Source organism: Eptatretus burgeri, chromosome 11 (genome assembly GCF_056783735.1).
Source record: "Eptatretus burgeri isolate ZD-2024b chromosome 11, Ebu_testis_v1, whole genome shotgun sequence".
NCBI lineage: Eukaryota > Metazoa > Chordata > Myxini > Myxiniformes > Myxinidae > Eptatretus > Eptatretus burgeri.
In genome coordinates, this window is record NC_140971.1 from 38925508 (window position 1) to 38938007 (window position 12500).

Sequence of the window (12500 nt, forward strand, 5' to 3'; positions counted from 1 at the left end):
AAATTAAGTACATCTAAAACAGCCGTGAGGCAAAATATGCTAAAAAAAATTGCTCGAAATCCCATTCCTTTTACAACATTGAATAAAGAAAAGCAAAATCTTTAGCAAATAAATGTGAGTGGAATATTATACAGTTGACGATGACTTCAAATACAAACAACCTGGGATCCCAACATCTTGACCTCTGTGCCCAGAGGGGACCTCCAATCACGCCTATCGTTTTGGTGACCATTCTTAGCATTCCTACCTGATGTAGGAATCCTGATTCCTGCAGTGTAGCTCATGATCCTGCGATCCCAAGTTCAAATCTCATTGACTCTGTTGATTTTTATTTTGTGTGTTATCATTTCCTTTTGATTTGTGTAACAGTGCAGTGATGTCGCTTCGTATTCTTGTCCTGCTTGTAATATGTTTTGAAGCTCTTTCAAGAGCTTTATATCACTTAAAAAAAGAAACATAAAAACACACCAACTACATCTGGCATCAAATACAACTTGCAAGTTTTTCAATGTTGCACATGATCTTGTCCTGGTAAAACCAACCTGTTTAACAACTCATAAAGGTGTAAAGCCTTTAATGAAAATCTAAACTGGGGCTTTGAATTATTTGAGGCAAATGTTTGTCGATCTCACCCCACTCCTTGAAGGTCTTGGGTTCTTGGAGCAATAGCGCTGCTGTGCCTATTGGGTCTCACATGGATCTTCGGCCTACTGTTTATCGACAAGGCAACACTGGTGATGGCCTACCTCTTCACAATTTTCAACTCCTTCCAAGGAATGTTTATTTATATTTTCCACTGCGCCCTGCAAAAAAAGGTACGTATGTATAATCTTCCAGCATGACCTCAGAAATAGTTTGGAATGAATGTAACGTCATGACAGTAAAATATAGTTTAGAAAACCAATCTTGTTTGTTTACTTTGTGCACCTGCCATATTTGGTGACATTCAGCTAGTGGACAAATACTCGAGGGAATTTAAAATATAATGGTCCAGGGATACATAATCCAACAATAGTGGCATCAGATATTATTTTCCTGTGTCAACATAAATTGGTAGAAAGTGTCAAAGGCTTGAATTAAGAAAGGATATCGTCACCACCGAAAAGCACCGTCAATTAAAGGGATCTCAATCAGTTCATTGAGAACAACTTGTTTATGTTGGTGGTCTTCATAAATTAATGCTTTTGTTCTTACTGTTGGAAAGAAATGTACATGCTCTGCCTCATGCTGCTGTGAAAGGTTTATTATTCCGATTATCTATAATAATAAATGTCAGTGTGTCCATCCATCAGTCCGTCAGTCCATCCGTCTGTCTCCTCCATAACTCCAAAACCATAAAACCTAGCCGCCCCAAACTTTGCATGCAAACTATGGGAACTCCGAGGTGGTGCAAGAATGAAAATTGGGTGTTTGGGTTAATTTAAACATACCTTTGAAAGATAATTTAGGGGGTACTCATCACGAAAAACCAGAATAAGCCATACCAAGATGGTGGTGCACCATCTTCATCAGCCCTCTGTTAGCTTGCAAGAATCTTGAGCCACAACTTTTTTTTTTGGCCTGCTCAACAATGCCTTGGCTTGGCACAGGCCACAATGATTTCTTAACGATAAAGTTTTTTGTTTCGCTTTCCTCACAAATCATCGATGCCTGATCATCATACCTACAAATCATTGGATACATTGCAATGCTTATAAACGCCTGGAGATGCCAGTGTTTGTGGCTTTATTTAATTTCTGCACATGCCACAAGCGCTAGAATCCTTTCAATGTCAGCCAGATTTCAAAATTTTAACTTCTTTGTTAACTTCAGCAGCAATTCCGACTGCTTTAAAAAAAAAAATTCCTTTGTCCAATTCGGACATTGTTTGGGTGTTTCCAGGTGCATGGGTTTATATGACCGATCAGTGATCGCTTGCCAAGCCAGCCGTTTTGTAGTAACCATTTCATAGGACTGCTTGCTTGAGTGCTTAAGCCACTTGGCGAGTGCTCACGAAGCTGCTTAGTTAGTTTCAAAGCCACCAGAAGTAAGACCCGTCGCTTTGCTGATGGAAATACCAATCTTCGTGTAATTGCAAAAAATAAAAATAAAAAAACAATAAAAATTAACTCACACCCTTTAAAAAACGATCGTGCGAATAAACTCTACAAACCTGAGAGGCTGTGAGAGCCTTCAATGGTCTTTCCTGCCTTTTGAGAGGGTGGGGTAATCCCATTCTGGAGAACGGCCAATGGGTGTGCCATGTGCAGCCTGAAGCTCTGCCCCTGCGACAAGTTAACAAAAAGTGGTGACGGGCAGCAGGTTTAGAGACTTGTCTTCCGATGGCCATCACAATCAGAACTTTCCCCTCATCATTCTCACTGTCTGCTTCCTTGGCCAGTCTCCCATCCAAACCTCCAGCCATCGGGATGCAGGTTTGCTTGAGTCTTGCTGGGCACATTTCTCTGTCAAGACCAGAGAACGTGTGGAGGAAACCACTAGCTCTGAGGAGAAAACCCTGCTGTCGTGTGGATCATTGTGTCTCTCAACCTCTGTTATGTTAATCTGTCTCGTCAACCTCCTGCTGTGCCCCGTGTCCCCCGTATGAATGAAGAAGATAAGATAAATATTTGTCATGAGGTCTGGCAGGATGGTCGAGAGGTATGCACACTCAACTCCAAGCTGTATGGCCTGGGTTTGAGTCTCGGCACAGCGATAAACTGTCATCATGATGTTTCACAGGCACATTGATTCATCAGTGTGTGTGCTGTTCCTCGGATGGATGTTAGGCATCTGCTGGCATCAGTTGTTGGACGTTAAATATCCCACGGTGTCCTTCCAAAAGAGGAGGCGAGCTATTGCCGGCACCCCGGCCAAATTCGAAATTCCTGCCTGTACCAAAGTTGGATGTCAAACCTGGCCAGCCGGTTCATGAGACTTGGGCCAACCTTCCCCCAGCAGCAACCCCACAAAAATGTGGTATGACAGGCCCAGGAGGCAGAGTCATTATATATATATATATATATATATATATATATATATATATATATATATATATATATATATATATATATATATATGTGTGTGTATATATAAATATATATATATATATATATATATATATATATATATATATATGTGTGTGTGTGTATATATATATATATATATATATATATATATATATATATATATATATATATATACACACACACACACACACATATATATATATATATATATATATATATATATATATATATATATATATATATATATATATATATATATATATATACATATACACACACATATATATATATATATACATATACACACACACATATATAGTGTTGTGGTTACCAGATTCGCAAGCCACCATTCAGGTCCCTTAGGTGAGGTATCTCGGTAAGTACATGTGTAGTTAGGTCCAAACCCGTTGTCTAGTGGGAATACATGTCATTTATGCGAGCTGCGACTCTTCAGGATAGCCGTTTTTCTTTTACTATCTTTATTTTGGACCAACCGCCATGATCACAACCACAACATCAACCACCGACCACAACCACCGCTTCACCACAACCGCCACGACCTTCACGCACACCTCACAACCGTAGCATCGCCACCGTTCTTGCCCCGCTGTGGGTACCGGTGTTGGACTCATGCAGAACGCGCGTCGAACAGCGTGTACAAAATCACGGATTTTCTGCTTCAAAAACGGATCAAAAACGACACACGCCCACTTTTTGCCGTCCAATCGGTGAGCGAGGGGCGATTTGGCCCCGCCTCCAGAACGATCGATATATGCAAATTTGTGGATCAAAAAGCCTTCACGCCCACTTTTTCTCGGGCCAATGGGGAGCGAGGTGAAAGGTCAAAGGGAGGGGGTCAAAGGCGAAGTTACGGGGGGGATAAAAGGACGGTGTTCGTCAGTCAGAGGAGAGTCGCAAAGGAGAGTCAGCGGAACGAAGAGAGTCGCAAACAAGAACGGGTCGGAGAGTCAAGAAGAGGAGAGTCGGAAGCAGAGGGTCAAGACTTCGCGGGCGGTGGAGCTGCTCGTCGTGTGCGTTGGAGTCGGAACGGAGGGGACGGAGCTGTGGAAAGGCGGCGACACCAGACGAGGGGGTGCTCGCGTCGTGCAGGAAGCTGAACCCGAGGGAGGCCGACAGCGCGACCTGGCCGAGGTGGAGACGCTCGTCGCACATAATAAAGATCCTCTATACCCCGAGCATCAGCAACCCCCTCCTGTTTCCCCCCGCGCTGAGATAGTGCGACCAAGGGGGCCCCGTTCCCACCCCCTGCCAGGCACTGTCCACGAGGCCCGCGGGTTGCGGGGCCATCGCCGCTCCGCGTCTCATCACCAGACGGGTAGGCCCGACCCGGTCTCGGCCCCAGGCCTACCTCATTCTTGGGGGATTTCTTTTCCTTGGTTTTGGGTATGTGTTGTCGGCGCCGTCTGTGAAGTAGAATTGTATAAGTGTTGCCGTGTGCTCGGTAGTCGGTATTAGCTCTGCACTGTGTTTTCACTTTTATATTTGCTTTTTGTGTAAATGGAATTGTGTTTTCTTTTTTTTGTGTGCATTTGGTGGAATTGTATTTGTGTGCTTCCCGTGTGCCGCGAATAAATGTGCTTTATTGTTGAACTGTTCTCCCGCTTCGCTTCGTCTTTTCCCCCATTGAATCCCCATCTTGCTTCACGTAAAGGGTTGGTAGTGGGCTGAATACGCCCGATAATTAATCGAACCGTCGAGGTCGACGATAACACCGCTCGGTTATTCTGATAGTACGGAACGGGTCGCTTAAGTGGCCCGTGTCCGAAGTCGACCTGCGGCGAGGTGCGATCGCCCGGTCTACCCTCCGCGTGGGTACTTAGGTAGTTCGAATTTGGCGAGCAACCCTATCCCACGCGGGGGCTGATTGGCTCGATCGCGGTGAGACCGAAAGGTCCACCCGTGACTGGTTCCCGGCGTTAGTCCGAGAGGGTCACGACTGGATTGTCCGTCCGGTGGGCGACGTGCCGCGATTCGAGTTACGTGGCCGTCGCACGCCGGCGGGCGCGAAGACCGCAACACTGGTGTCAGGAGTGGGATACAAATTCATCGCCCTCCTCGCGGCACTGGTATTGGAGAGCGGGACAACAGGCTGTCCTGTCTCCGGCTAAATTCACGGGAATCGGTCCAGGGGTGAGAGAAGCGACCCCCGATTCCCTCCAAATTACGAGCGAGCAAATTAACCCTTCACGAGAAGCAAGATGGCGTCTCAAGGCGAGCGGGAGCCGGGGGTATTAGAAATGGATATGTGTAATAATGTAGAGTCCATGGTCCAGGATGGAATCCCCGAGCAGGAAATGTTGATTGTGCAGGAACACGGACTCGCCCAACTAAACCCAGAACCTGAAATGGGTGCGGCAGCGGCCGCAGAGTATGACACCTCCCCCCCCCCTCTCCACCAAAACCCTTCCCCAACCCTTGCCGAAACGGCTCAGCTGAGTGCATCCAACATGGCCCAGCTATGCGCCATGCTGGCGGCAATGAACGAAAAGATGAATGCGAAAATGATCGAAAAAATGGATGCAAACACAAATGAAATGAAAAACGAAATGAAAGGCATGAACGAAAAGATGGATACAAATACAAATGAAGTGAAAAACGAAATGAAAGGCATGAACGAAAAGATGGATACAAATACAAATGAAGTGAAAACGACGATGGATGCGAATACACAGCAAATGAGGGAAGAAATGAAAGAGCTGCGGGGTGAGACGCAGAACATGGGAATGAGCCTAAAAGGAAGCTTGGAAGAACTAAAAAACGAAATGAAAAAGGAAGTCGACACGATACGAGCGGAGGTGACTGGGTTAAAAGAGAAAGTAAAAGGAGTGGGAGTCGCAATGGAAGAAAGTAAACAAGAGAGGGTAAACGAAATAAAGACGGTGGTTGGAAAAATAGACAAAGTAGGAAAAGGATTGGGAGAAGTAAAACAGGGACAAGACCAAATAAAGGAGGAAATAGGGAGGAACACGACGGCGATAGAGGAATTAAAAAGAGAACAAGGGAAAATAAAGGAGGGATTGGGAGCCGTGAAGGAGGACTGTGAGAAAAGACATCGGGAAATGACAGACAAAGTTGAAAACCTGCGAAAGGAGGTAAAAGCGGAGACACAGAAAGGATTAAAAAAGGTGGCGGAGGAATGTAGAAAGAGACATGAGGAGGTAATTAATGAAATGGAGCGGAAAGCCGGAGAAAAGACAGAGGAACTGGGGGAACAGATAGGAAAAAACCGGGGCGAGACAGAAGAGCAGTTTAGGACAACGAGGGAGGAAATATCCAAGACAAATAAGATGGTGACACAGGTACAAGGGGAGGTGGAGCAAATAAGAGAAAAAGTCGGGGAACTGTCGTTAGGAACGATAGGGGAGGAAATAAATGGGGTAATAAAGGGGAAAATGGAGGAAATGGAGAAGAGACTGACGGATAGGGTGGAGGCCCGGTGTGAGAAGCAGGGTGGCCTCCTTCGGGAACAGGGGGAGAGGATATACTCCCTCGAGGCGGATCGTGCCCAGGTGGGGCCGGTGTCACAGGGCGGAGCAGGAGGCTTGTCCGATGCGGGGGTGAGCATGCCAAGCTTGGGGAGGGTAGAGACCGCGGGGTCTTTTGGCCTAATGGGGGTACCCAGAATGACTGTTCCAGGGGGTGTGCGGAGTGTGAGTCCAATGGCTTGGGAGAGTAAGCGGGACGACGCGGGGCACGGACAGACGCAGACAAGGGTGGTGGAGCCCCGGGCAAATGGCTCGGACCCTGCGGGAGTGAGGCACCGTTGGGACTGGGGAGGTACACTCCTCCCGGAGTCCCTAGGGAACGGGAGGAGACCTCGAAAGAACCGAGGGTGCCGCTACCCCGTACGATGGCAAGACGGACTTGAGGGCATATATGGCCCAGTTCCAGTGTGTTGCCAGAGGCAATGGCTGGAACGAGGTGCAGGGTGTGGCACAACTCACAGCGGCCCTGCGTGGCGTGGCTTTGGAAGTCCTGACCACGGTACCCAGTGAGGGGGCGACCCTGGAGGATCTCCATTCGGCCCTAAAACCGATTTGGCATGGACCAGCAGAGCGAGCTTGTTAAAGCTCAGCTCAACGGGCGCAAACGACGTCCCCAGGAATCGCTGGGAGAATTGGCACATGACATTCGCCGCTTGGTGGGGATCGCGCACACCAACATGCCACCGGAGTACCGGGAGGAGATTGCCCTGGACCATTTCCTTCGAGCAATAGGGGGCACCGATGTCGGAGCATTGCTCACCGTATGGCGCCCGGACAACCTCCAGAAGGCGGCTGATACTGCTGCCTGCTGGGAGGCAGCCAGAACGCCATTGGGAGGGGCTGGGCGCCACGCGGTGGCAGTCCGACAGGTGGACCCCGTGCACGACAGTGCGCTGGGAGCCGGGGCAACCCTGGGCGACCAAGCGCGAATGGAAAGGATGGTGCAGGGCATGTTCGACCGCCGGTTCGGGAGACCTGTGGAGAGGCGGTCGGGCCCGGGAAGGGCGGGAGATGGGCCATCGGGGGTACCCCAATTCGGAATGGAGGGGGTATAATTCGGCGTACTGGAGGCAAACACCTTACCAGAAGAGGTGTTATAATTGTGGCGCAGGGGACCACCTGCAGCGGAGGTGCAACGCCCCGCGCAGGGAAAGGCCCCCGCGAACAGAAGAGCCACCGGCCCCTAGACCACCAACTCCGCCCCGGGTCAATAGGGACAGCCAGGCCCAAACATCCCCCCACCAGTCCCCGGGAAACTAAGAAGTGCCGAACATGTAGGGCCGTGTTCGGCAGACTCAGACGGAGAAGAGCCCTCAGAACTGCGACAGGTCATCAGTTGTGGCCAAATTGGCAAAGGTAGCTTAACAATTCGGTGCAAGATTGCCGGCGTAGGGGTAGACGCCGTGGTGGACACAGGAGCAAGCGCCACGATCATCAGCCCTGTGGTCCTTGATTCGAGTGTAGACGGTTGGGATGAGATCCACCGTCTGCAAAACCATAGTTTGCAGCTAGCTACCGGGGCAACGGCCCCTATCATAGGACGTGGTTTCGTGTCGTTTAAATTGGGCACTGTGAAAACCAAGATAGAGGTTTGGGTGGCTGAGGTGTACGACCCATGTCTAATAGGGTTGGATGTGCTGACGGCCGGTGGTTGTAAGATCGACTTGGGCCGGGGGTCATGCAGTTGGGTGGTGAGGAGTTGCCGTTAGGAGGCGTGAGCACGGATGAGAGGGTGGAGCTGGAGGCTCCTGACTCCGTGGTCATTCCCCCGGGTGCCGAGGCGGTGGTCCCGGCCCGGTGGAGAGCACCCCCAACGTGGCAGGGCCCCTGTGGCCTAGCGGAACTATCGGCAGGGCCGTCAACCCCGGGCTTAGTCGTGGGCCGCACCCTGGTAAGTACCGACGGGCCAGTAGTGCCCGTACGGGTGATAAATGTTTGCACGGAACCACGCACTATCAGGAAGGGCACGAAGGTGGCAGATTGCATCCCAGTAAAAGAGGTCGCAGAGCTGAGGGACGATAACGTCGAGCCGGACCGGCCCCAGAAGGAGTCTCCAGACTCGATTAGGAATTGGCCCGGTCCCATTTGTGAGATGGTAAATCGGAGTAGTGTAGATTTGGAGGAGGCCCAGCGGGAGGCCTTATACAAGCTGGTCGACCGACACATCGGGATCTTCTCCTTGTCACCCGAGGATATTGGACGTACGGGCCTGGTGCAACATCAGATCCACACCAATGGGGCCCGGCCTGTCCGTCAGCCTGCTCGAAGGCTCCCATGGAGCAAAAGAGAGGAGGCTGATGAACAGGTTGAAAAGATGCTCAATGCAGGTGTCATCGAGCCCTCGGGAAGTCCTTGGATGTCACCAGTTGTGCTGGTTAAAAAGAAGGATGGGACCACGCGTTTCTGTGTGGACTATCGCCAGCTGAACAACGTGACACTCAAAGACTCCTATCCCCTGCCTAGAATTGACGATACCCTCGACGCCGTTGCAGGCTCTAAATGGTTCTCAACTTTGGACCTCAAGAGTGGGTATTGGCAGGTGGAGATGGATAAGACGGGGAAGGAGAAAACGGCATTTTCCACAGGGAAGGGACTGTATCAGTTCACTGTGATGCCGTTCGGTTTGTGTAACGCCCCCGCCACCTTTGAGAGACTGATGGAGCGTGTACTCGGCGGCATGCCGTGGCAGTCATGCCTGGTGTATCTGGATGACGTCCTGGTACACGCTAAAACATTCACCCAGGAGATAGCCAATTTGGACCAGGTGTTTGGGCACCTCAGGCAGGCAGGGCTGAAATTGAGCCCAGAGAAATGCACTTTGTTCGCGACAGAGGTGGCCTATCTCGGACACGTGATAGGCCGCGAGGGGGTGAAGACCGACCCCGGAAAAATTACAGCGGTAGAGGAGTGGCCCGTACCTACAACTGTCAAACAGGTGCGGGGCTTTTTGGGACTTTGCTCCTACTACCGGCGTTTCGTGGCAAACTTTGCGGAGATAGCCAGGCCCCTTCACCGGTTGACGGAGAAGGGGTTGAGATTTAATTGGACGGAGGAGTGCCAGGAGGCCTTCCTCAAATTAAAGGGGTGTTTGACATCCGCACCTGTTTTAGCGTACCCCACCGATGACGGGATGTATACCCTGGACACGGATGCAAGCCAGGAAGGATTGGGAGCAGTCTTGTCTCAGACACAGGGGGCGTGGAAAGAGTGATCGCGTATTACAGTCGGGCCATGAGTAAGCCCGAACGAAATTATTGCGTAACTCGTAAGGAACTATTGGCTATGCTGTCTGCCGTGAGCCATTTCCACCCGTACTTGTACGGGAGGAAATTTTTGGTTCGAACTGACCATTCCTCCTTGCAATGGCTCTTACGGTTCAAGGAACCGGAGGGCCAAATTGCAAGGTGGTTGGAAAAATTGCAGCAGTACGATTTCAGTGTGGTCCATAGAGCCGGTAAGGCTCATGGGAATGCCGATGCGCTCTCTCGACGCCCCTGTCTGAGGGAAAACTGCAAATATTGTACGAGACATGAGGAGAGGGACCAATTGGCAGACGCCTCCCCGAAACTCCCAGTCCGTGCGGCCCGGATGGTAGGCCCAACTTTGCCACTAACCGCAGGAGAGGAATTTGGTGGATTGGCATGGAGCACGGCCCAGCGGGAAGACCCCGTGCTAGGGCCAGTGTACAAATGGGTCCAGGAAAACAGGAGGCCCACTGGGGAGGAAATCGCCCCATTCGGGGCGCGAACAAAGGCATACTGGGCTCAGTGGAGGACCCTAGGAATGAGGGACAACATCTTGTATCGCAAGTGGGTGGAGATTCCTTCTGAACAAACTTCTTGGCTGGTGATAGTCCCTGATGGGTTTAAGACCCAAATTTTGAAACAGGTGCACGGTACCCGCGCCGGCGGCCATTTGGGCAGGACCAAAACAAAATCTCGGGCCCGCCGGCGGTTCTATTGGGTTAACATGGGGCGCGATGTACAGGACTGGTGTCGAGCATGCGACGCCTGTACTGCAAAAAGGGACCGCCACAGAGGATGAGGGCCCCACTCCAACTACATCAGGTTGGGGCTCCCCTGGAGCGAGTGGCCATGGACATTTTGGGACCACTGCCCCCCACTCGCCAGGGTAATAAGTACGTCCTCGTAATTATGGACTATTTCACCAAATGGCCAGAAGCCTTTGCCCTTCCCAGCCAGGAAGCAGGGGTTGTGGCCAAGGCCTTCGTAGAAGGATTTACATGCCGGTATGGGATTCCGCAGGAGCTGCACACGGACCAGGGACGAAATTTTGAGAGTGAATTACTAAAAGAGGTGTGCAGGCTCCTGGAAATTCGAAAAACACGGACAACGCCCTGAGACCACAGTCTGATGGCATGGTGGAGAGGTTCAACAGGACCCTGGTCCAACAGTTGGCCCTCTTCACCGCCACTAACCAGGAGGACTGGGACGAACACCTTCCGTACCTCCTGATGGCCTATCGCGCGTCCCAGCACGGGTCTACCGCATGTAGTCCGGCGCTGTTGATGTATGGACGGGAGCTGAGAAGCCCCGTCGATTTATTGTGCGGTCCGACGCCTGAGCGGCTTGATAGGCCCCCGGGGGAGGGCTATGCCCGTCGGTTGGAGGGGGGCTTGGAGAAGGTCCACGCCTTCGCACGACACCAGCTCCAACAGGCGGGCATAAAAATGAAGCGCAGGTACGACCACCGGAGCCAGGTGAGCAAATACCCACCGGGGGCAAAGATTTGGTTCTTTAACCCCCGGCGAAGGAAGGGCAGATGCCCGAAGCTCACCTCACCTTGGCAGGGCCCGGGGGTTGTCCTGGCGCAAGTCAGTGACGTGGTCCTAAAAATTAAAATGGGACCACGAGCCCTCCCTCGGATCGTCCACGCGGACCGCCTGAGGCCTTACAAGGGCGACCTTACGCCCTCATGGATATGTCTTGCCGGAGGAGTCGGTGCTGAAACAGCCGCTCCCGCAGAGGCACAGGGCTCTCAGAGTCTTGCGACGAGTTCACGAGCCCAGTAGGAAGGGAGGAAATTCCCCCCCTGGGAAATTGATTAATGGGATTATTTGGAGACAGTGACTGACAGTGAGTGTGTAGAGGGGACGTAGTTTAGCTACGTAGTGTTAAAAGGAACGTGCTATAGTTTAAGGGACGACGTGGGAGCACGAGTTAGTTAGGGGAGGTAGTTAGAAGGATGGCAGAGTTCAGTGGTGTGTGTGTTGAAGAGTTGGTGAGTTGTGAGGTGAGTACTTGTTGAGTGAGTGAGGCCAGCGGGTCTGTGTGAGTGGAGTGAATGGGGAATGCATGGTGCGATGAGTGATTTGGGGGGAGGAGTGACTCCCGCCCAAGGGACCCCGGGGTCAGAGTAAAGTGAGTTAGCTGGGTTAGTCAAATTGAAAAATGGAGGTCGTTTTGCTGTTGGTGGGAAAGTAGGCTCGAGACCCATTTGGAGGGGTGCAGGAGCCCTGTTGACGGGCTTGGGAGCGTGGCTGCGAAAGGTGAGTATCGCTGAGTGGGTACCCCGGGCACCAGGCTAGTCGGCCGCGGTAGGCCATGGGCCCATGGGGGGCCGGGATAGAGTAGTGGGCACGGGTGCGCCTGCTTGGTGCGGGGACCCGGGGCGCCATTAGCCGCGTGGGCAGTGTTGTGGGCACGGGTGACCCTCGGAAAGGGGCCCGGGAGGCCGGCCTGCCACGTGTGCGGTTCAGGGGAGGTGCCATGGGGGGCACTCCCCGGTGTTAGGGAGCTGGTAGGCTCGGAGGCAGTGTAGTGCCCGGGGGTGCCATAGCGGGAGAATCGGCAGAGGGTCGTGCCTGCCAAAGGGAGCCACGTGTCCCAGCCAGGAGACCGTGTGAGGGCACGGAGAGAAAATTGGGGGGCGAGGCCCGAAATTGTAAGGACACCAACACAGGCGACGGGAATCTGGGTTTATAGAACCAATAGTTTAAGCAAGAGGCGCTTGTTGAAAGCCCCGG

At 51.6% G+C, this 12500-nt stretch overlaps 1 protein-coding gene across 42 annotated transcripts in view; it reads left to right on the plus strand.

The window, feature by feature from the left end:
• Positions 1-12500, plus strand: part of LOC147016897 (adhesion G protein-coupled receptor L2-like) — a 619880-nt gene that overhangs the window by 524638 nt on the left and 82742 nt on the right. For all 42 annotated transcript variants that reach the window (XM_085846063.1, XM_085846064.1, XM_085846061.1 and 39 more), the window contains one exon: positions 647-815. In XM_085846063.1, the coding sequence (XP_085702189.1) occupies positions 647-815 (169 nt within the window). The remainder of the gene's footprint in view (positions 1-646; positions 816-12500) is intronic.